At 40.5% G+C, this 26,110-nt stretch overlaps 1 protein-coding gene across 1 annotated transcript; it reads right to left on the reverse strand.

The window, feature by feature from the left end:
• INPP1 (inositol polyphosphate-1-phosphatase) lies at positions 1–26,011 on the reverse strand. Its single transcript, XM_079710121.1, has 6 exons — positions 25,966–26,011; positions 10,617–10,884; positions 7,764–7,824; positions 4,901–5,101; positions 2,658–2,832; positions 1–728 (listed from the first exon to the last, which is right to left on the reverse strand). Exons 2-6 carry the CDS (start codon positions 10,818–10,820, stop codon positions 161–163), a joined length of 1,209 nt encoding a protein of 402 aa, XP_079566247.1. The 5' UTR covers positions 10,821–10,884; positions 25,966–26,011; the 3' UTR covers positions 1–160.
• Between the last annotated feature and the right edge of the window lie 99 nt (positions 26,012–26,110).

A 26,110-nucleotide genomic window follows, 5' to 3' on the forward strand; every position in this document is an offset into this window, starting at 1 on the left:
TGCGGCACGAATATCAGTCATTTATTGACATTAACATTATGAACACACTTCCTCAAAAGAGAAGGTGAACTTTGTCAACAGGACAAAGCTGTCTTCAAAAGACAGAGAGGTGGAAACTAGGTTCAGAGTTGGGTTTCGAGTCCGTGAGGATGGAGCCCGTCTATGTATGTGCATCCACAGGGGCAAGGTGTCGGAGGAGGAGGCTCAGGAATGTCTCCAGCCGCTTCTTTGATCTGTAAGCGATTAGTCCCCCCTTGTTGGCCCACTGGTCCACTCCAGCGGCGCCTCTGTTTCCCACGTGGTACACCAACTGTGGCAAGTCAAGCCCCGAGCTGGGGTTTCTTTCCAAGCACTCTTTTAAGTCCACCATTCCCCCACCCATGGCCCTGAGGATGGCGTGAGCAGCACAAGAGTCCCACTTGAACGTGGTATCTTCTGAGAAGATGTAAATGTCAACAAGGCCGAGGACAACACAGAGGCTCTTGTAACCAGCCCCGGCCGCCCGGAATACGCGCTCGCCACACACACGTGACAGTGCGGCCTTGACGGTCTCCTTTTCACTTGTACTGATGACAGCGGAGAACGGGTGGGAGCATTCCGCCTCAGAGCTGGGGTTTTGAGTCACTTGGCTCTGCGTCTCACTGCTGTTTCTTGTAGAGACGGGAGGCAGAAATGAATGGATATTGGTCCCCATGTAAGAAAGGCCCCAGTAGCACTGTCCTTTCCACCTGTGGAAGAGAACATTCAGGTTGTGGCCGTAGGTTATCCCATTCGTTTTTCATTGCTCATATGGCTTCCCAACTTGATGATATGAAAAATATATAACATAATGGGTCTCAATGTCCTTAAGCTTAGAAATGGATACCAAGTAGCTAATTCATTTCTAAAAGTTACTCCCGGGCTTCCCTGGTGGCACAGTGGTTGAGAGTCCGCCTGCCGATGCAGGGGACACGGGTTCGTGCCCCGGTCCGGGAAGATCCCACATGCCGCGGAGCGGCTGGGCCCGTGAGCCATGGCCGCTGAGCCTGCGCGTCCGGAGCCTGTGCTCCGCAACGGGAGAGGCCACGACAGTGAGAGGCCCGCGTACAGCGAAAAAAAAAAAAAAAAAAAAAAAAAAGTTACTCCCTGTGCCTGTTGCTGCCTGTGCTGTTGCAGGTTAGGAATGCTTTCAGTTTCTCTGTATTATCACACCCATCTAGGACAATGCTAAAATATTTGCTCTGTCCTGGAGGCCAGAAATCCCGCAACGTTTCACTGCCACTTTTGGCATTTGAAGTTTAATGGGGGGAAAGATGAACAGATAAATAATCTTTTCAATCTGCAAATCTTTCACAATCCTTAAGTTCTTCTTCAGTTGGTAACGCCTTTTCATTCTCTAATTCACAAGCTCCACTTTGGTTTTGACACCATGAAAGATGGACTCATTATTTTTGGCAACAACAAAAATAGCACCTATCATCTCTCAATGTTTAACTTACTATATATGCTGGATAGTTTATTTACAGAGATGGAAACTGAGGCTTAGAGAATGTAAGTGTAAGAATGTAAATCAGTGATAGAATCTGCATTCAAACCCAGGAAGTCTCACTCTAGGATCTATGCCACTAGCTACTTTGTCAACCATTTCTAGGTCATGATTATGCCAGCATCCAGTCCCACTTATTTTTAACTTCTTAACGACCCTTTAAAGACAACAAACACTTTCAGTTTGGAAGAAGGCAGGGTTAGAAGAAAACTATCAAAATTCCATAGGTGTAGTTTATAACTATTAAAGAACAAACAATTCTTAGTTGCTTAAAGCAAGTCAAAGTTTAATACAAATATGTAGTTCTAGGACTTCCCGGGTGGCACAGTGGTTAAGAATCCGCCTGCCAGTGCAGGGGACACGGGTTTGAACCCTGGTCCAGGAAGATCACACATGCCACGGAGCAACTAAGCCTGTGCGCTACAACTACTGAGCCTGCACGCCACAACTACTGAGCCCACGTGCCACAACTACTGAGCCTGCGTGCTGCAACTACCGAATCCTGTGCACCTAGAGCCCGTGCGCCTAGAGCCCATGCTCCACAACAAGAGAAGCCACCGCAATGAGAAGCCCGCTCACTGCAACCAGAGAAAGCCCGCGCCTAGCAACGAAGACCCAACGCAGCCAAAAAAAGAATAATAATAAACAAATAAATTTATCAAAAAAAATATGCAGTTCTATACAAGTAGAAAAAAATATTATCTATTTCAATACAAAACTGAAATCACAGGAGAAAAGCTGCTTCTTCTTGGCTTCTGCCATGCCCTGGAGCCCTGCAAGCATGGGCCATGGATCAGAGCAACTGTGGCCTGCACAGGAGTCCAGGGGAGCCTGAGGAGGGAGGAGGCAGAAAAGGAAGTGATGCTGGCAGCCCTACCGGGAGAGCACCCCAGAGCCAGGTCCTAAGCCTGGCCGTACCTACTCAGCTTTTCATTAGATCGTTGTCACATTTTGCTGCGAGACCCAGGGCTGAGAGTAAAAAGAACGTTAATTCAAACATGCAGGTTTTTAGTAGGAATACCAAATCTACTGAGTCATGGGAATGTCACGCGGAGAGATCATCTTGACAATAAGCAAAGCTGAGGTTGTAAATTCTAAAAACCATAATATACCCCAAATTTTCATCTTTTACCTGAGGGTGTTTAGGTCTTGTGATACAAAAGGCTGGTTGATGACTCCCATCAGGGGCACTCCTGTCTGTATGTCATAGACACCAATTAAAATAGTGACACACTGAAGTCCACTGGGGAAGATTCCTTGGTTGGATTTAATGTCAGCAGAACCTTTTATATACTGATAAGTTGAATCTGAAAAATGAAGCAAATTTCTTAGGATTATTTGAAATGATTATTTAGAAGACGATGATGAATACATCTGCAAACCCTGTACTATATCGTTTCTCTCTTCTAATTTGGTAACTGCTATTGTCTGAATGTTTATGTCCCCCCAAAATTCTTACCCCCAAAAGTTGATGGTATTAGTAAGTGGGGCCTTTGGGAGGTACTTAAGTCCTCAGTGTGGAACCGTTATGAATGGAATTAGTGTCTTACAAAAGAGGCTCCAGAGAGATCTTTAGTCTCTTCCAGAATGTGAGGACACAGTGAAAAGGTACCAATTATGAATCAGGAAGAAGGACCTCACCTAATCATGCTGGCACCTCGATATTGGACTTCCCAGCCTCTGGAACTGTGAGAAATAAATTTGTTGTTTAAAAGCTACCTAGTCCATGGTATCTTGTTATAGCAGCCCAAACTGACTAAGATAGTAACCAATCAGTTTTTACCTTTGGGTGCCACTTACATTGAATTATTTTTTGACCTCTTGTACTTCACTTTTAAGCTGCTTGTGTTTCATTTTCCCAACTATATAGTCTTGGAGAGAAAGGACATGTCTATAGTTCCTATGGCAGCTAGCACAGCACCTTGCAAATAACAAGCACTCAAATATCCATCACATGTCAAAATCATTTAAAAGCTAATAGCTCAGGATAACCAAGGGGATTCCTTAGAGCTCTTACTAATCAGAAGACAAGTCCAAGGTGGATGGGAAAGCCTCCTTCCAGGAATCTGTCGGGGTGGAATTACCTTTTTGTTTGTTTGTTTTTGTCCCTCAAATTAGGAGGAAGGAGACAATGATGGTAGTACAAGAGGAAGAAATTGATGGTAGTCCTGAGAAAAAGAAGCCAAGTAGCTAGGTTTCTTCTTAAAAGACTATACATGCCAGCAGCTGACTGCCAACATCTAATGAGTTAATGCCCAGTTAAGGATGTGCCAGGCACAAGATCCAGAGAGCTAGCTAACAGAATCAATTCAGGATAGAACAAGAATACAAGGTTTCTGTCCCTCAAAAACCTTAACTGAGGCTGATTTACCTTCAAGCAATAAAAGATTCTGGAAAACATTCTTAGTTTGCATATACAATCCATAGGCTGAATACTGTCTAATTCTCTGATGACTAAAGGCATTTCTATCATTATTAATGTGCTTGTAGGATGGGGAGGGTGGGGGGAGTTTGCCTGTTCAGCATGATTGGTCGCAGTTGTACTGGGTAGAATATGCTAGGAAGGTTGGGGAAAAGGGGGGACTTCTGAAGATTAATACCTAGGGCATTATATTAATAGCATCATTGAGAGAGGCCTACACTTTTTAAACAATGAGCTATACATTATGGTTCTACCATAATCATGACCACAAAATTAATGGTGAGGTTTACACAGGACTCACAAACTGACTGCTGGGTCACATTCAGCTGTGTTTTGCTTGGCCTGTATAGTGGTTTTGATTGTTTGCTTGTTTAACTGAATTAGTAGCCAGTGGTTAAATTGTGAGATCTCACATAAAAACCTGGATTTTGATTTTTTTTAAAAAATCTGATGAGCTGGACAGTATTCCCAGATGGCAATAATCTGCTGGTGCTGAATGTTCTCAAAATGGCATGTGTGCTCAATTAGTTATAGCTGCTATCACTTCATTCTTCTCTCATATTTAGCAGTCTGGCCCCTGAGGTCTTTCAAAAATGAGTTAATTCAGCTTTGTATATGTGCCTGTGTGTGTGTGTATGTGTGTACACACACACATATGTTATAGATATATGTGATAGATATATGTATATAACACACACCTCAGCTCTTCGTTTCTTTTTTTTGGCTGCACCGCGCGGCTTGTGGGATCTCAGTTCCCTGACCAGGGATTGATCCCGGGCCACAGCAGTGAAAGTCATTTATCATTTTAAAAATTCAAAACTTTTAAAACTCCTAGGAGAGTTAAACCATACCCTCAATTTTTATTTTTCTAACCCCCCACCAAAAAAAAAAAAAAAAAAAAAAGGATTACTAATGAAAGCAAATGAACAAAAGCAAACACTCTCTCTACTTACCTATAGGATCCACCCAAACTCCCAAAGTGTCCTGTGGAATGTTGATCTCTATCGCATCCAGAGCTGGGTCGCTAAAGACAACGTCCTGATGTACAACCTTGGCTAATGCTTCAGAGGCCAACTTGTTGCCGTTAAGAACTTTGTCGAGAAGATCTACTGTTTCTTCCTCTGTTGGACACAGTCTCATGATAATCTTTTCCCCTAGAGTAAAGACAAACTAAAGACCATTACATCTCAAGTTTCAGGGGAGAAAGAGCAACAGAGGGGTGGGAAGAAACAAAAGCGGTGAGGGCACCTCAGACTAGTTGAGGGCAATATATCCATACCAGTTTCCTAACCTGGCTGATTGCCAGAATCACCCAGTGGCCTTCATAAAGTCATAGCTGCTCAGTGGTCAGTCATGCACCTAACAGTGAGGAATGAATTCCAGGTGTCAAAGGACCTACTCTCCAGAAAAACGTCCACATGGGCACATGCACACAGTTTTTTGTATCTAGTTTAAGGGAGCTCATGGACCAGTTAAGAACCCTGAGTCCTTGATAATCAATCTTTTATATTTTTTGCCTTTTCACTTTTAATATACTGTGGGTCACCCTATTCACATTTGAATATTATTGAAAAGAATGGAGTTCTTATCAGTACAAAGAAGGGCTTCTACCTCCCTAAATTGTTTATGCTCAGTAAAGTAACATAAGATGAAGTACATTAATCTTTAAATGTGGTAAAGCTGTAGGACTCTAAATGACATACATAGAATAGCTCTCTGTGAAACCACTGGAAATCAAGATGTAAGCAAAGCTGCTTCTGCAATTGAAATCCCAAGTTACTGAGTCCAGGTGCTTTACCATCACTTTAAAGACACTTCTTAGACCCTTGCTTAATCTGGTTTCCAGCCCCCGCAAAAGTAAGAAAAGAGGCTGGCAAAAACAGGCAAGTTAATAGCAACAGAAAGTCACAGCAACGCAGAATATAAATTTTTTAAAAATTAAGAAAACATGGCACTTTGGAGATTTTGTGGTATATAGACAAATACTCCTAGCTAACCTAGCCATTCCAAGAACAGCGGCATTTGCAACACCTGAGAACTTGTTAGAAATTCAGAACTGCAGTCCCCATCCCAGACCTACTGAGTTCTAACAAGATCCCCAGGTGATTCATGTGATCCTTAGTTTGGGAAGCACAGTGTGAGTCTATTACAATGATGATTCTGAAACAGCAAGAAACAGTCAATTACATGTAGTTCAATTCAATTAAATGAGACTGTTAAAGTTGGGGAATAATAATGCTAATCACTGCCACTTGCTGAGCACCTAACTAGACTCAGTAAAAGTCATGGGATCATTCAAGGGAGCAAATCATATCACATTACTCCTCTGCTTAAAATTTGCCACTGAATTCCGATCATGCTTAGAGGAAAATCCAAACTCCTTCCTTTGAACTTCAACTGTCTCACCTCACCTCATCCACCAGTCCCTCCCCTTCGCCATGGTTCTCTGCTAAACCCATTCTCTCCTTCAGTTCTAAGGAAAATGTATGTGGCATGCCTTTTTGCCCCTATAATTCTAGATACATAAATGAAATATTAAAATAACTGTTTATGAAGTAGTCAAACAGGATTTTAAGTGTAGGATTTCTTACGGGTTACTCACAGGTGTTTTGTTTTGTTTTTTAACACCTTTATTGGAGTATAATTGCTTTACAAGATCGTGTTAGTTTCTGCTGTATAACAAAGTGAATCAGCTATATGTATACATATATCCCCAAATCCCCTCCCTCTTGCGTCTCCCTCCCACCCTGCCTATCCCACCCCTCTAGGTGGTCACAAAGCACCGAGCTGATCTCCCTGTGCTATGCGGCTGCTTCCCACTAGCTATCTATTTTACATTTGGTAGTGTACATATGTCAATGCTGCTCTCTCACTTCATCCCAGCTTACCCTTCCCCCTCTCCATGTCCTCAAGTCCATTCTCTACAACTGACTCTTTATTCCTGTACAGGTGGTTTTTTCAATCTTAAGTTTAAATGAGATTTTTCTTTCTCTTACTGAGTGTCATAGAATTAAGTGCATTTTAATACACTGTCCATGAAGGAGACAAATTTTTCTCCAGAGTTAATCCAGAAATTAGTTTTCTTTGTAAACATGCCTCTAGATGTTTAACTATTTGTCACATGATCAGTGTTTAAAGTTCACTATTTTAATCTTCTACCATTAAACAAACAAAAACCCAGACAACTAAAAACAGTTTGCTTCTCTAAAAAGGAGCAGCGATTTTGATATTTTCCTCTCTATCACAAGGGAACTGGTGGTCCATCAAAGGAGAATTTGGTCCACAGGAAACTAATTAAATAAGAGTTAAAACTTGGTGGTAAAAGGAACCTTTTTGTTTGTCCAACTCCCTTTACAGAGGTTCTGAGACCAGAGAAGCCATGAGGTGATTTCAGGGACAGGGCCTCCTCTACATTCTCAGCCAAGGTCTATGGACTCCCTAGGAGGTCCACAAATGGGTTTACTTGGACTTGAAATTGCCTGCAAAACTGTGTAGATGTGCATCTTTCTGGGGGCATCTATAACTTCCATCAGATTCCCAAAGGGCCAGGCAACTTCCCCAAAGGTTAAATCATACGTTATTCAAATGCTACAGATTTATATCTAGAATAATACATGTGGACTTGCTAATAATCCTAAGATGCCACATCTCCCTGTCGTAAATGGCATGATAGTCTGAAGTATTGAATGAAGCTTAACATTCAAATATGTATTTACATGAAAGGCCTCCAAACATCCATTTACTTCATGTAAGTCGAAAATAAAAATACCATATGATAATTAAGTTATAAAAATACATTAAGACTTTTATACTTACCCAAATCATTTGTAAACTCATTGGATTCTTCTCCAAAAACTTTTTTTCCCAAGCCTGGAAACTGAATGATTCAGAGTATGACAAAAAAACAACAATAAAGAAACCAAAAATCCCACATTTATGTTCAATTCTGAACAGATTTTCATTTTATACTTCAAATTAAATAGCACAATTAGATCTGAAATTTACAATTCCAGAAATTAATCCAAGTATAACAAGTATAAAAAGTGAAGTCAACTTGGTTCAGTACTTAGTTTTCTAATATTTTCCAGATCCTTTGCCCCTTTAGAAAGTCCAAATCATGGTAGAAGTCTGGTTTCCTTATGTTCTGTTGAGTCTGCAGAAGTACTTCTAGAAACCTCATCCTTCTAGTTAAGGGCCATAGAGCTAGAATGTTTACAAAGGAGATGTTTTACTCTTGCTCCTAAACAGTACCTAAGTACCTTATACAAGTTAATGTTATTGACCAAGTACCTGAGATGATTACTTGAGAGTGGATAGAAGGTATCAGAGGATAACATTTGATTTTGTTTTCCTCTTTCGGTGTGTTTTCTGTACCTGTTGGAGGTATCATTAGCCATCAGGCTAGGAAGGTGATATAGCAAAAAAGGGGAAATATTTTATTTGCCAACAATTTATGTGCCAATATAGAATTAAAAAAAAAAAAGCTAAATAGAAATTTTCTCTCATCTCTGTATGACCAGGAAGCTTTCAGACACATTTTGCTTCAGATTTTCTCTGCAGTAAAGATAATTTCTCTCAAAATATGTGCTGAATTATGATATGAGTACAGTTCTCAAGCAATAAAAGCAAGGAAATGCTTCAAATATTTGAGCTCAGTTATTTACAGATGGCCAGTAGCTTTAATAATGCCCACAACTACTTGTTATTTTTAACTCTTTTAAAGAACAATGCAAGTCGGGACTTCCCTGGAGGCGCAGTGGTTAAGAATCCGCCTGCCAGTGCAGGGGACATGGGTTCGAGCCCTGGTCCGGGAAGATCCCACATGCCTCGGAGCAACGAAGCCCGTGTGCCACAGCTACTGAGCCTGCGCTCTACAGCCCACGTGCCACAACTACTGAAGCCCGTGAGCCTAGAGCCCGTGCTCCGCAACAAGAGAAGCCACTGCAACGAGAAGCCCACGCACTGCAATGAAGAGTAGCCCCCATTCACTGCAACTAGAGAAAAGCCTGTGCACAGCAATGAAGACCCAACGCAGCCAAAAATAAATAAATAAAATTAAAAAAAAAAAAAGAACAATGCAAATCAACACGGGCTGGCACTGAGCCGATTCATCAATTCATCCAGGGCTGAAGCTTCAGTTTCCCACAACCTGCCTAGAAACCCTTTCTGAGGCTACAGTATAGGAGAGTCATGAAACTATTTTATACAAGCCAAAAGTGAATATCATTTATGTGTTCATAAGTCCTGGCATATACTTCATGAATGAACAACTGCCTGAACTCGTTATAATGCTCTGGGGCAAATATTAGCCCACAGAACTTAACGTTGATACATTTCTAATCCAGTTGCTCAACCATCCCTTCCACCCAGCTCTTGATCAGTAACAAGAATAAATTTGCTTCCTTTTTAGTTTATTAGAGCCAGATATTATAGGACATGAAAAAGTACAGTTTGTAGAAATTTCAAGGGGTCAATTTATTCTCTCTTCCTGCCTATGGTCAAGAATTCACTTAGGGGCTTCCCTGGTGGCGCAGTGGTTAAGAATCTGCCTGCCAATGCAGGGCACACGGGTTCGTGCCCCGGTCCGGGAGGATCCCACATGCCGTGGAGCGGCTGGGCCCGTGCGCCATGGTCGCTGAGCCTGCGCGTCCGGAGCCTGTGCTCCGCAACGGGAGAGGACACAACAGTGAGAGGCCCGCGTACCGCAAAAAAAAAAAAAAAAAAAAAAAGAATTCACTTAAATGATTCTAAGTGATTCCTAATATTTTGAGAATTTCATAGAAACAATTCTAATATTTTGTAGGGCTTTCTGACATAAAATTCTATCCTCCCAAACCTAAAAGAAAAGAAATTATTAGATTACCATAAAAAGGCAATATAGTATTGCAAAGAGCACAGACTCGGTCAGCCTGGGTTCAAAAACCAGCCCTGCCATTCACTTGCTGTGCAACCTTAGGCAAGTTATTTAACCCCTCTGTGTCTCCCTTTTCTCATCCATTACAATGAAATAATTGTTCTTACCTCATAAAATTGTTATGATTAAATTAATATATTTAAAGCCCTTAGCACAGTACCTGGCTCACAGTAAGCATTTATAAGTGTCTGTTAATATTATTGTTTGTTATTACTACTTATGAATATAATTTCTTTTCCCCAGTCAGCTTAAAAGACCTAGAATTACAATCATTGTTAGTTACAAACAATGTTTTCCTATTCAAATAAAGGGAGACTTTAAGTCTCCAGGACTCTATGAACCCATAACTGAGGCAACCATTAGATAAATGATTATGTCAAAAGGTGGGACTTAAGATATCAAGTTAAAAAAAAGTTATAAAACAGTATGTTCTCATTTCTTTTGAAATAAATTGTATGTGCCATGTACACACACAGAAGGAAAATATTCTAACAATATTTAGCAAAACAGCTGTGGTTTTCTCTAGTGTTAGGATTAAGAGGATTCTTATTTTTCTGTATTTAAAATTTTTTTCTGCAGCACACATTTTGGTAATATTGTAGTCAAAACAAGGGGAAAAACCCAAGTTGTTTATTAGAATCCAAGGTGTTAGTAATGGGGGTAGGGGTGGTGAGGAGAAAGGATGCTATTCTATAGAGGGGGAAAAACCACAGGGGCAAATATTTTGCAGTTACCTTGGCTGGGACCTTTCTTACCTTGTTCTCCATATTCTGTTTTATAACTTCCTGTACCAGTACATCAGCCAGGGTCTTGAAATCAACTGCAAACTTCTTGTTCTTTTCTCCCTCTTTCTTTTCTTCTATCAGCAGCTGGAAGAGGGCTTCCTGTTGCCTGCAGGCCCGGGCAATGTTGGCAGCTTTCTCAGAGACACAGAGCAGCTCCCGGAGGATACCTGACATTTCTGAACCTGGCTTTTCAGTTGCAGCGTCTGGTGGAATCGGCACCCACCCTCCGGGCCGTCAGCTGGAAAAGTACAAGAATGTGAAAGAGAAAGCAGTTCAGAGAGTGATGTCAGGGTGCCTCGGCACTGCTAACAACCCATCTGGCAGTCAACCGGTCAGCATGGCTGAACAGCTACTATATAGATCACAGTCGCATCTTCCAGGTGGAAGACTAGATATCATCTAAAATTTGAAACTTATTTTTAAAGATCAAAAGATTTATAGTCTCAAATCCATTATGCAAAGAGCTGACTTCTCAGTGAAAGAAAGAATATGAATGAGAATCTACATTATATTTACAAAACCCTAGACCAATAGGCAGGTGGATACACGAGCACAATGTTAAATTAAAGGAAAAGCCAAGTTCACGTAATGACCTTCGAATGAGCACAAAAGCTTAGCAACAACATTATTAAAATAGTGCTCTTTCTTTCACCCTTTTCCCCAAAGGAAGAAGGAAGAAGTGAAAGCCCGTTTATCCCATCAGTTTGGGGGCAACTTTCTCTAAGGTACCAAGCACCACACCAGCAAGCATCTTTGTGTCCTGCAGGACTCTGGGGTCACACTGGGCTAGCAATCCAGGTGATCTCCCAACCCCAATCACCTTTTTTTTTTCTATTAAAAAAGTCCCACTAGCTGTGCTGCTCTTCTAGCAAGTTTAAATAATAAAGTGAATTCAAACATGCAACTTGTTGGGACTTGAAAAGTTCTGGCTTCTAAGAGGCATGCTACCACACCTTGACATACCTATCAGGTAATTAGGAGAGAAACATTTCTCAGTTTCAATAGTAGCTGCACTTTACTGAATGCTTTAATAATTCCTATCTATCTCAGCATTGTGAGAATTAGTGTGAGGATTATCAGCCCTGCTTTACAGTCAAGGAAACTGAAGCTTAGAGAAGTTAAGCAACTTGTTTAGGGTTACACAAGACTAACCGGCAGGGCTCACCCAGAAGCTCAGGCTCTTCATTATCATAACAAATACTCTACTTCTTTAAAAAAAAAAAAGTTCCTTTAATGGACTCTGGGGGGCTGAGAATTAGTACAACAATGAAGATGTCAATGCAATGGAGTTAACTGCGAATTGTCATAGCCGTTTTGTCTTAATCAGGTCTGCTTTAAAAAATATATGCTATTTACTTAAGATTATGGGTCAGCCACCCTAAGAAAATATGTCCAACCTCAATAGTAATAAAAGGAAAGTGAATAAAAACAATGAGACATGCTACCTCACTATTAGATGGGCAAAACTGTTTTTAAAGTTAATTTTCATTCTTGCAGGTGTGGTGAAACAGGTGCTGATACTCTGCTAATGGGCGTGCAAACAAGTGGGTTTCCACAGGGCAATTTGAGAAAAATGTATCAAGATCCTCAGATATGTTATTACCTTTAGCCAGTAACTCCAGTCTGGCCCTATTTTGTGTTAAGTCACAGTTGTGTTAAAATATTTCCACAGAAGAAGGATTAGTATTATTGACAGTAGCAAAAAGTTAAAAATAATCTTAAACATTGGTGCAATGTAAGATAGACTACAATGTAGTTCTTAAAATATTTTTGAAGAATATTTAATAGGGATATATGTTAATGTTATAATATTAAGTGTATATATAGTATCATAGTATGTTCCTAATTTGTGTTTATACACACATGCACTCTGCTTATACATGTAGAGAGAGTTTGAAAGGCTAGTAGGTGATGTTTTCATGATAAACAGACGTTTAGTGGTAATTATCACTGGGTACTAGAATTGTGGAGGATTTTTTTCATTATGCTTTTCTATAATTTTCAAATATTCTACAATAAATATATACTGCTTTTCTAATAAGAAATGACATTTTAAAATATCTTGGAACAATTAAGCACAAAGGACAAGAATTCCTCAATTCCTGGAGATAACTGTCCAAACAAAGTGGTACTGTAGTGACAACAGAAACATCAGGTAGTAGAGATGATAGAGTAGTTAAAAATTAAACAAAAACACCTGCCTACCTAAATGCCTTTTCCCCCCAAGGATTGAATAATATGTTAAAAAAATTCACTTTGGTTGACTTAAACCTCAACATTAAGAAAAACGGTTATATTAATACAGCTGAGGCACTTTGACTTAGAAACAATTTATGGTATCTTTATGCTCTAAATTATAAGTTATATATAATGTATACACACATGGATACATACATATCAGTAGGATACAGAAGCTCCAAGTGTATAAATTCAATAACTTTGATTATTTTGATACCTTGGTACATGTTATGAGGTTATTGTAAGTAAAGGAAAAAGAATCAATGAACTAACAGTACCTAAGCAGCTTTTTATCTTAAAAGCAGCATGAAGATTTTAAGGAGTCCAGTTTGAAAACTTTCTAAATTAACAATACCAGTATTGTCTATTCTACTTAACTTTGTTAAAGTCAATTTTTTTTTTTTTTTTGGTGAAAGAAACAGCGTACCACCACACCATTGGATAACCAAGAATCTCTCCCTATGACGCCCTCAGAACACTCAGGTGAGTTACTCACACAGGCCACAATCTCCAGGCACCACCACCACCTTTCTCCTCACACGGAAAACTCACCAACTTAGTCCTGATAAATTTCTATACAGCTGCCCAGAGATCTGTAGTTTCTCACCTTTGAACCTGACCTTGATTTCCTCAATAATGACCATTCTCACTTCACCTGAGCACAGCAACTTGACCAATGGGGGAAAAAATAGCAGCTCTAAACTTTAGTCCTGTAATTAACAGGTGCACAGATTTTAAGAATTCATCATGACACAGTAAATCAGATTTTTCAATTCCAAAGTTATCCCAGCACTCAACCTTAATCACCTTTCACCTTTCTGAACCTAGAAAACACTACGGTGTCTTGTCCAGCTCCAGGTTGAACTCGCAGTTTCAGCTTAGGACTAGGCTTTCTCCAGCCATCCTATAGAACCATCCTATAGAACCCAGAACTTCTTTAGCTCCAGGGTCCTAACGCCCTAAAACAAAATCTCTCACAGCTATCAACATGTACATGCAAGACTTTCTAACTAATTTGCATAGCTAGTCTGCTACTTTCTGGCTGAATGGACTATTTCCTCCAAATGAATGAGCCACGGTCCTCTGTGCTTCTCTCTGTAAGCTGCTTCCGTATCTCTCTCTCCATCTGTCCTCAATTCAATTCACTCAGCCAGGCCACAACACTCAGGGGCATAATGGACAATTTGCCCTCACTTTGAAGGACTCAACTTGAGAGAAACTGAGGGCTACATCCAATACAGAATTTCTTCGAGTTTATTAATAGCTTGTATTAACACTCATGGAAATTATCATTCAGATGATTTTTAAAAGCAAATTTATATATGCATTATTGGGCTTCCCTGGTGGTGCAGTGGTTAAGAATCCGCCTGCCAATGCAGGGGACACGGGTTCGAGCCCTGGTCCAGGAAGATCCCACATGCGGGGGAGCAACTAAGCCCGTGAGCCACAACTACTGAGCCTGCACTCTAGAGCCCACGCACCACATCTACTGAAGCCCGTGTGCTCTAGAGCCTGTGCTCCGCAACGAGAGAAGCCACCGCAATGAGAAGCCCACACTCACTGCAACTAGAGGAAGCCGTGCACAGCAGTGAAGATCCAACAGCCAAAAATAATAATAAATAAATAAAAATAAATAAATTTTAAAAAAGTTTATATATGGGTTATTGACCTAAGTTGGCTTTATTTAAACATTTCAAATACTTTAAATGAAAATTATTATAGATACATGATTAGTAAGTTATGACATTTACCATAGTTTAATAGCTTTGAATATAGAAGAAATTCCTTTGGATTAGTATTTAATGGGTATTCTGGCAACCACGTGTTAGAATTACCTAAGGCGCCTATTAAAAAGACAGATTTCTGGGGCTCCATCCCAACTTAGTGAATCAGAATCGCTGGGGACAGGGTCCAGGAATCTAGTTTTGTCAGCCTCCTAGATGATGCTAAACACTGAGATTTAATAGCTACTGTTCTTCAGGCTGTTCATTCACCTTTAATACTATGCTGGTAATTTCAGGGGGGCTGGCACCTGGTGGCCAGATATCTTGGTGAAACCATGTGCTAACAGTTATTCATATGCAGAGAAAAAGCCCAAGTTAAAATAATAATCGCTAACATTTATTAGGTTCTAACTATATGGCAGGCATCCTTCCAAGCACTGTACATATATTTTTACATATGTTAATTCGTTTAATTCTCACACAACCCTACGGAGAAGGTACTATTATCTCTATTTTACTGATAAAGAAACTGAGGCACAGGAGGGTAAATAATTTGCCCAAAATCACACAGCTAGGAAGCGGCTGGGACAAGATTCAAGCCCAGGTGAAACGGCAGAAACCCAGTTTTATTGACTAGAGCACACTGTTAGCCAGTGCTCTAGCCAATAAAATCCTTTCATGAATTGTTAGCTGTTAACTAAGGGAAGAAATGAGCAATCACTGGATAAATAATCGCAAGAATATTATTATTATAAGGTATCTTATATAGCAAAAAGGAGAGAAACACACACACCTCCCTGATAGCTGTCAGTAGTTTGATCATTAAAAAATCACTATTTGAAACTCACTTTCCTTCTGCTCTCAGAAAAACCTTTCCCCTAGCTGATCCTCAGTCTCAGTGTAAACCATCTTTGCTGGATAGTAAAAGTTCATCTATGTTCTACTGATACCTCTCAACTGGCTGTCTTGGCATGAGGGGCGGGGAGGGGGTCAGCTCATGCCGAATATCTAATTCCTCTTGTATTTGTTTGCTAGGGCTGCCATAACTAAGTGCCACAGTCTGGGTGGCTTAAACAACAAATTTATTTTCTCACAGTTCTGGAGACTGGAAGTCCAAGACCAAGGTGTCAGCAGGGTTGGTTTCTCCTTGGCTTGCAGACAGACTTTCCTCTGTGGACAAGCATCTGTGGGCCTCTCTCCCTCCTTTATAAAGACTCCATTCAGATTGGATTAGGGCCCACCCATATGACCTCACTTAACCTTGAACTGAGTTAAGTTAAAGGCCCTATCTCCAAATACAGTCACATTACGAGGTACAGGGGAGTTAGGGCTTCAACGTACAAATTTAGAGAGAATACAATTTAGCCCAAAGAGACCTTGATAATCTTAGCAAATGCCAACCCAATCTATTCCTTTGTCTTCTTTTTTCTGGCCAAACAGGGAACTGGGGTAGGGTTCTCTTTCCTGTTTATGTGGTCAATAGGTTTAATTCTGTAAGACAAACTTTCCCACTAGGAGCTACTCACTTTAACAGCCAAATCATTAATGATCAGTGAACACTGAAATACTCTTATAAGCCTTATTTTGTGGCAATCCATTTCAAGTCACATTTGAGCAGAACAGGTTTAAAGAAGTTACATTCCTCACCATCTCAGACCAAATGTATAGGTACATGTTTACATAAGATCGTGTCACAGTGTCAGATAGAAACAGTCTCTTTAGCTTTTAGGGAATTTTCACATCTATTAGAGAAACATTGAGTAAACTGAAGTAGGCCAATTAGAAAAAAAAAAGCTCTTAAGACTTTTCCTGGAAGCCCAAATCTCTCTACAAAGACAAAACTCAATTTTAATTTCTGACCATCTTATCATCTCATCAGAACACCAGATATTAAAAATCATATCTGAATAATATACACATATTTCAGACGTGATAAACAGTAAAATGGGAAAGACATAGGCTTCAGAATCAGATAGACCTGGGTTGAAAACCAGGGCTCTGCCATCAACTAGCTGTGTGGCATCAGGTAATTTACCTACCCTCTCTGAGCCTCTCTCTTCGTCTGTAATATGAAGATAATACATGCCTTGCAGGGACATTGTGAAGATCAAAAGAGGTATTTCTGGAGAAGTACCAAGCACAGAGCCTTGCGTATAGTAGATGACAAATGACAACTATGACTATTAAATACAACTTCACAGAACCCACAATCTCAGTCCTTACTTGAAAAATAAGAAGTTGGCAACTTTATAGGGGTCACTGAAATCTTTTCTGAAAATTACTACTCCATTAAATCTAAAAGGCTGGAAACTACTTGTAATTCGTTGAGTGACCCAGAAAAAAGTTCCTTTATGCAGGCCAGATCTGATTGCTTCAGTTTCTGGGTGTCTGGGTGGAAACTTTGGCTCCCGGAGGCTGAAGACTACTCTGGCTTCATGGTAGACCATCTACAGATGGCTCAGGAGGGTCACTATTCTGTCAAGGGGGATATTCTGTTGGGAAATTTGTGGAGATTCTAGAGCCAAGGGTGTCTGTTTTTGTGTGATGAGCCTGCTTGTACCAGAACCTGTCAATGCCCTTGTGTTGCTCACGGTGACAGAAATGTGACAACATAGATAAGGGCCCTCAACAAAACAGAACTGCTCACTAATGAATAGGCAAGTAGGTCAAAGCATTTCTGTTGACATTCATTGCTTCCTGCAGATAACCTACTACTTTTACAGAGCCCACATTTTTGCCCATTAGACAATGACTCCACCCCATCCCCACAATTCATAAACTGAATTCAGTCTGTCACTCATCCTCTGAAGACTGGCAATTTGAAATTACTGTGTGGTGGCCCTGCCTGACTGCTATTACTGTTGGGGAAGAATGTCCGACTTCCATGAAATACCTGGGTGCTTTACAAGAAGTGTTTTTGGTGACCTCTCTCAAAGGGGTGCAGCTGGCCAGGACTCTCCCTAGGTGGGCACATGCTGAGGGGCTGGCCAAGGCTCTAAATTAGCTCACATTGCTCTTGTAGGGGAAACAGAGACCTTGTTCCTCTTCCCCTTCCAGGTTAGGGCTGCTTTAGGGAGTAGTTTAAAGAATGGAAGCTTCCAGAAAGGATGGGGAACAGAAGTGGGCCCACACAAAGTATGTAATGGGCTCAACTGGAGTAACCAACAATGGCTAAAGTGCAACTTGCTAACAATAGCCTCCCCTGACATCCCTAGGAGATGCTCATCTACCCACCTGGTTACCTAGGCCAGAAGGAAAACTGTACCACAAGCATTCACAGGCATTTACAAACACTACCTTTTAGGTCATCGGAAACTGAATTGTCCTTCCAGTGTATGAGCTTTCCTCAACTTTCAGATATTTGGTCATCACACATTTCTCAGAATCCACTAAGTAGTACAGCATGGGACTGCCTCTACTTCTTTAGTGCTGTTTCACTTTGATCTCTGCGATGTTGATGTCATCCCTTCATAGTCTCTGATTCAGTTTAGCATTTTAGTGGCTGATTTCCCACCATCTGTCCATTTACTCCCATGCTCTGGGCAGATCATTAATTTGCACAGGCTGTTCCCTCTGGCTGACATGCCCTTCCTCCTGCCTCATGCCTAATGTCTACTCACCTTCTCAGAATCAGTTCAAGGGCAAGAAACTTGAACAGATACTTCATAAAAGAAGATGTTCAAATGGCCAATAAATATATGGAAAGATAGTGTAGCTTGTTAATAATCAGGAAAATGCAACTTAAAAGTCGCAACAGGGTATCACTGCATGTCCAACCGAATAGCTAAAAGTAAAGATTGAAAATGTCAAGGTTTGATGAGGATGTAGAGCAATGAGACTCATACTGCTGGTGTGAATGAAACTGGTACAACCATGTTGGAAAACTGTTTATAATTTGTTGAATATAAGCATAACCTACGACCTAGAAATTTCTCTTATAGACTTGTACTCAACAGAAGTTCCTGCACAGGTACATTAAAAGACATGTACAAGAATATTTATGATCAGCATAATTTGTTGCAGTAACCTCACACTAGAAATAACCCGAGTGACCATCAACACTAAAATGAAATAAACTGTGGCATACTTGCAAAAGAAAATACTATACAGCAGTGAGAATTAATGAATTATTGCTACAGGCAATAATGTGTATGCATCTCACAAAAACACTGCTGAGTGAAAGAAGTCAGACACAAAAAATATACGTGGAGCAATTTAATTTAGTTGAAGTTCAAAAAAAGGAAAACTAACTTACGGTGTGAGAGTTGCAGTGGTGGATACCCTTGGAGAAGGAGGAGGGATTATTGATGGGGGTAAATGATGGGGCTTTTAGGCACTGGGAATGTTCTAGATCTGAGTGATGGTTACATGGGTGAGTTGACTTTGTGTACATTCATCAAGCTACACCCTTAGGACTTGCATACTTTTCTGTATGTATTTCTATTTAGATAGAAAGTTTTTTAAAGGGTGTGTGTGTGGAGAGAGAGTTGGCTCCTCCAGGAGCCATGCCTGACCCTCCATCTTGGGTACCTGGACCATAGGAGAACAGAGGCAGGACAAATCTCTATCCCAGGTCTCCAACACACTGTACATTGGTTTGCTTATCTATGCCCTTGTCTGGCAGGAGATTTAAATGTGCATGGTTTCTTATGACTCTTAGCACATACCTCAGGGGTGTTCAATAAATGTTGGCTTATGAATTTTCTCTTAGCTTTGTAAATACAGAATTCGTCTTTGTCATATTGTTTACTATACTTGTATTTTATCAGCATTACCCAGGTGTTATTAGGCACATGGGCCCATATTTATTTATATCAAAGCCTACATATATTCTACATTCATTTACAAAAAAAACCAAAGCTGTATCTGGATGACTAGCAACTGAACCACATTTTTGAGCACCAAATCGGAATCTGATATTATGCTCTGACATCTGGAGGTGACCTATCTTGATTAAATAGACAAAAATGGTAAGTTTAATTTGGTTTGTTAGAGAAGACATTAAATATGGGATATGTAAATCCATCTATTTAACCTTCACATTTCTCCCTCCCTTCTTCCCCTTCTTCAAATAGCGTTGACATAACACGCCCATTTCTAAGCTGATCAGTCTACCTCACTCTAGGTCTAGTAAGGCTACTGTTGGACCACATTAGCCTGCATTTTTGCTCACTGCTGCTGCTCAAAGCAATAGACCACAAAGAAGTCCTCTATCCTCAAATGTTGTTCTGGCAGCTTGTAAATGGAAGCTTGTGCTAAAGTAGTGTCTCCCAAATTAGTAAGATCAAGAATCAATTGAAACACTCATTAAAAATACAGATTTTTAGACTTCTCCCCTGGAGATATTGATCCAGTAAATCTGGGTTGAGGACAGGCAATGTCACTCATCTAATTTTTATTTGACAATTTAAGGGAACACCAGGTGCAACAGTCAGCTCTGTCTCTCACTAGTTATTCAGGAGCAGAACAGGGAAAGCTATAGCTACTGCGACTAAAAATAATGGCATTGGTTGGCTAAGGGTCAACTATATTGTCTTTTTTGTAACAAAAATTAAATGCTGGAAAAAAATGCAAGTTGACCTACATAATAAGTATTCCACATTAGCATAATACTTGCCTGAAGTATACATTTCAATGTCTTCCCAGAATGCATTTGAAAAGTATGAAAAAATATTCCATTTAGAAATACTTTTAAATTTGTTAGTGACCCTTTTTTATCTTTTCTCCGGAGTGAGAAACACTTTCACTAAATAGAAACTCTTTTCTTTCTGCTGTCTTCCAACTATATGCTTAAACTTTTACATGCTAAGAGATGTTTTTAGCATACAACCGAGGTGTCACAAATGAAACCTGAAATCACATAGAATATGAAAAAATGGAAGTAGATTCAGTGTAGCTATCTTAACTGTGGGAAAGAATAAATATTTTTAAAAATACAAATTTAATGCCTAATTCAAGGTAAAAAGAAAGATGTATGGCTTGTAGAAACTTTCCCAGCAGAATATTATTTATAGCTTTGATAATTGTTAATCTTATCATTAATCGTATTAATCTTCAAATCCATTTTGAAGGTTTCCTTTTGCATGTAACGTTTTTCAGTCATTTTATGTTTTCTTTTGAACTTTTGCAACACTTACTTTCCGTACCAACTCATTTAACACTTTCCTTTTATGGTCTACGTGGGCCACCCGTGGGTGTGTGGTAGAAAGAGCCTTGTTTAGGCCACAGGGGAGCTGGTTCTTAGGCTCTGCTTGGCCTTTAACCAACCAGGTGTAAAACCCTGGCCACATGTGTAAGCTCTCAGGGACTTGTTTTCCTCATTTCTGTAAACATAAAAAAGGAAAAGAAAGAAGGGACAGAGAGGTTGGGGGGAATGATTTCTATAGTCTGTTCCAGTTCAAAACTTCTCTATTTTTTTATATCCACTTTCCATATAAAAGAGGTTGGACTATTATTCAGCCTTAAAAAGGAATGAGATTCTGGTACATGCCTCAACATGGATGAACCTTGGAAACATTATGCTAAGTGAAAGAAGCCAGACTTAAAAGAACAAGTATTGTATGATTCCACTTATATTTGACCAGAATAGTCAAATTCATAGAGACAGAAAGTAGGACGGTAGTTACCAGGGCTGGGAGGAGCAGGTAATGGGGAGTTACTGTTTAATGGATCCAGAGTTTCAGTTTGGGATGATAAAAAAGCTCTGGAGGGCTTCCCTGGTGGCGCAGTGGTTGAGAGTCCGCCTGCCGATGCAGGGGACACGGGTTCGTGCCCCGGACCGGGAAGATCCCACATGCCGCGGAGCAGCTGGGCCCGTGAGCCATGGCCGCTGAGCCTGCGCGTCCGGAGCCTGTGCTCTGCAGCGGGAGAGGCCACAACAGTGAGAGGCCCACGTACCGTCAATTAAAAAAAAAAAAAAAAAAGCTCTGTAGATGGATAGTGGTGATGGTTGCATAACAATGGTAACTTACTTAATGCAAGTGAATTGCACACTTGGAAATGGTCAAAATGGTAAATTTTATGCCATATATATATTTTACTACAATTTTTTAAAGAGTAAAATACAAATAAAATTACAGGTTTAAAAAATGTACATTTTTAAGGCTTTTAATGTTTATCATCTACCTAATAAGGGCATAATAAATATTTGTTGGTTGAATGAAAAAAAAAGGTTGGGGCGGGGTCATGAAAATCAAGTTGAAAGAGGGCACTAGGCTCTTTGCCTTGTAGTTGATTTTGCACTGCAATCACGCTGGTTTTTATACTTAATGTGTGTTTATATGCTACAGCAGTTTGGGTTGGGTTAATGAACATTATTAGGAAGGCCTAAGCCCCACACCCCCATGCCTGCCCTTGGGGCACCATTGTTCTCTCTCTAATTGGCTGTAGGTTCCTTGCGAGCAGGATACACACTTTTTCCATCTCCTCATGATACACAGTGGGAGTTCCGTAATTTAATTGACTGATTTTCATTCCATTAGAGATAAACATGTTTAAAAGGATTTTCTTGCACTAAAATTAATCTGTAAGGGATTATTCATTATGCAAATTTTAGGATGATAACTGTTAGGAAACATGATTCAAACGAGTTCTTTACAGAACTTCTTAGAAGATGGTTATTATTATTTATTTCTGCAATGATAAATTACATGACTTAAAATATATTCTCTGAATATTATAGCAAGAAAGTAAAGGTCAGCGATCACATTGTGTATCATTTTGGCAGGCTGGGTTTATGGCAGCATATCTCTTATCATTCTACTTCCATTTTGTAGAGGTAAATGTTTATTTTTAACAGATATTGAGAGATGCTGAATACAACAATACATAATACTGAATGTAACATATGCCTTCAAAAGAACATAAAGTGGGCTTCCCTGGTGGCGCAGTGGTTGAGAGTCCGCCTGCCGATGCAGGGGACACGGGTTCGTGCCCTGGTCTGGGAGGATCCCACATGCTGCGGAGCGGCTGGGCCCGTGAGCCATGGCCGCTGAGCGGGCGCGTCCGGAGCCTGTGCTCCGCAGCGGGAGAGGCCACAACAGTGAGAGGCCCGCGTACCGCAAAAAAAAAAAAAAAAGAGCATAAAGTGATAGAAGAATATTTATAGTACCTTTTACTTGAAAAGGTCTAAGTACTAAAATGATATAAGTGGCTCATTAAAGCCACTCCAATATACAAATATACTCAATGCTCTTGCATTCTTGCTAATGCTGCAACCAAAGATAAATGTCTAAGCTAGTTAATATTTACTTTTTGTTCTGAGCTTTCATTTCTATTTCCCCCATTCTTTGCTATACATGAAGCTTACAATCAACCATATTTTAATTTTTTTAATTTATTTTTTATTTTTTTGCGGTATGCAGGCCTCTCACTGTTGCGGCCTCTCCCGTTGCAGAGCACAGGCTCCGGACGCGCAGGCTCAGCGGCCATGGCTCACGGGCCCAGCCGCTCTGCGGCATGTGGGATCTTCCCAGACCGGGGCACGAACCCGTGTGCCCTGCATCGGCAGGCAGACTCTCAACCACTGCGCCACCAGGGAAGCCCACAACCATATTTTTAAAACAGACCTTTCATGATTCCCAGATCAAACTGGGATTATATGTGGTTATATGTGATTCTTGCAAATTCTCAGGAATTAACTAGAGGGGTTTTCTAGAACTTGGAAGATAAGATCCTATTTTTAAAACTACTGATGATAAAAAAAATCTTTTTTGGGCTTCCCTGGTGGCGCAGTGGTTGAGAGTCCGCCTGCCGATGCAGGGGACATGGGTTCGTGCCCCGGTCCGGGAAGATCCCACATGCTGCGGAGTGGCTAGGCCCATGAGCCATGACCGCTGAGCTGTGCGTCCAGAGCCTGTGTTCTGCAGCGGGAGAGGCCACAACAGTGAGAGGCCCACGTACCGCAAAAAAAAAAAAAAAATCTTTTTTAAGTACATTAGGATTACCTTAAACAATATTAAATAACATTTTCCTTTGGTCATTTGAATTTAATCCTGTGCAATTTGTTACAACTCTCATTCGCATCGAGGGAAACCTAACCATCATCACTCTGTAAAGAAAAGGACAAATTTAAGTATCTATTGAAAAAGTTAGCAAATATTTACATTAATTTAAACTTGGATAATTAAGTTAAAAGATTTTTAACATTTAGTTGATTAAAAATAAAAACAAGAAAGCAAAACAACCCTCCTCCACCCCTAAAACAAAAGAAAAGAAAAAAAAGAAAAGCAAAATAAAAGAGAAAGAAAGAAAAGGAATGGAGAAAGAAACTGATATTTTCCATTGTGGTAATTCATCTTAATGAATTATTTTATAGATTAATACTTTATTTTGTCAATTTGTTTTTATATATAATTGACCACATTTTATGCTGAAATAAAGTTTTTTCTTTTTTAGATGGTGTTGGGTCATTTTAATAAAAGTTATAAATAAGTTACTAAAATTTACATGCTGGTCTTCCCTGATTAGGAACACAGAAAAAGTAACAAATAAGTCTGTTATATGAAAGAGAAATGATCAGGCACAATATTTTGCTGTAGATTACTATCACAGTAATCTGCACTAAAAATCCATTAATAAAATGCTCTTATAACATTAAAGGGCTTGAATTAAGATTGCCTACCACAAAAAAGAGACTGAACAAGTAAAAATGTGTGCTGGGCTTCCCTGATGGTGCAGTGGTTGAGAATCCACCTGCCAATGCAGGGGACATACATGGGTTTGAGCCCTGGTCTGGGAAGATCCCACACACTGCGGAGCAACTAAGCCCGCGCACCACAACTACTGAGCCTGCGCACTAGAGCCCTTGAGCCACAACTACTGAGCCCACGAGCCACAACTACTGAAGCCGGCACGCCCAGAGCCCGTGTTCCGCAACAAGAGAAGCCACGGCAATGAGAAGCCAGCACGCCACAATGAAGAGTAGCCCCCACTCGCCACAACTAGAGAAAAGCCCGTGCACAGCAACGAAGACCCAATGCAGCCACAAAAAAAAGCAGAAGTAAATAGATAATGAATAACTTTATAACTTTTGTTTCACAGGCCTTATATGTCAAATAAGACATGATCATTTTTTTTCAGAACTACCACAAGTATAGCTGTAATTTAAATCTGTAATAAGATATTCCACATTAAATGGCATGAGTCCAAGCTGCAGTTTCCAACCAGGTGGTGATTTTAGTCCAATAACTTGAAAAGAAACGGTAACTTTCTCTATGAAAAAGTAAAATGTAACTTTATGCCTTTTACATAATTTTCTTCATGACTACTAACTGCAAGAGTAGTATAAAAATCCACAAAAGCTTAAAAATAAAGTAGATTCTAAAAATGAATGCAAACAAATATCTGCCTTGAAAAAATGAGCTCTTCTATTGCCCCTTTTCCCCCCTTCTATAACCTATTTTAAAAGGTAAAAACTGAGGTCACTTAGCTAACTCATCAGTCAATAGTAGTAGTTCGGTGGATTATTTTCATCATTAGACTATTATCAGGCTGAGCAGGGTTGATCCTTACCAACTTCTTTGGTTTCAAAGCTAGGAATCACAGCAAAACGGCCAAAAAATGTTTTATTCAACATGTGGGATGCACTCAAGTGGTCTATCCACACAGCCTTAACCCACTGTTCTTTTGAAGTGAACGCCATTCACAGTGGGCAAACTTCTGCTTACTCAACGCCTTAAAATTTGCTTTAAAACAGAAAATCTCCAAAGTACACACCTTGATTGTTTATATGTATTCTTCATGAATGTACTAAATAATCTAGGGATTTTTTTCAGGCTCTTCGTGTCTAACGGTATACACGATTCGGCCAAACCCATGTTAAATATCCGCATCCCCCCGCCCCACTACTCTACTCTGGCCACACCAACTAACTCTGCACGTCTCACCAGACCGCCTTTCAAAATGCAGTGAATTAAAAGCAAGGAGGCAAAGACTTTTCTAAATATAGTCCCTTCATGTTATTTTACGCTCATCTTGTAGGTCACTAGTGGCAGCCAGCAGCAATGGACACTAACAAGCATCTCTCAAAGCAAAACCAAGGGGCGCTTGACAGCTACGCCATCTACACTTTGAACCCGGGCCACTGCTCTCGACAACTGTCAGATCAGCTTCTTCGACCTAAAAATGCTGATCGAATTAAAAAAAAAAAAAAGTGTTTGCCAATCTTTCTTCCCACCGTCTACTTCTTTCGGGTCGTTTCTGCGGAGCCCAGGGAGCCGCAGGACTCGAGAGCTCCTCCGCCCGGCTGGTTGCAGCAACGATGTGGGCCGGGCCGGGTGGCAGCCTCGCTGCAGCGGACAGAGGTCATCACAGCCGGGCGGAGAGGCAAGGAGCCCTGCTGGCCCAGATTTACTCACCTACCTTCCGGAGAGGCGATGGGTGCGTGCTGGTCGCCCAGCCCGGGGACCCGGATCCGAGCAGGAAGGGAGGCTGTGGCGCCGAGGCGAGGGGGGCGTAAAGAGGAAAGCGTATTTCCTAAGCCGGGATGCCGAGCCCAGAAGG

This window comes from Hyperoodon ampullatus (assembly GCF_949752795.1).
Source record: "Hyperoodon ampullatus genome assembly, chromosome: 8".
Lineage (NCBI taxonomy): Eukaryota > Metazoa > Chordata > Mammalia > Artiodactyla > Ziphiidae > Hyperoodon > Hyperoodon ampullatus.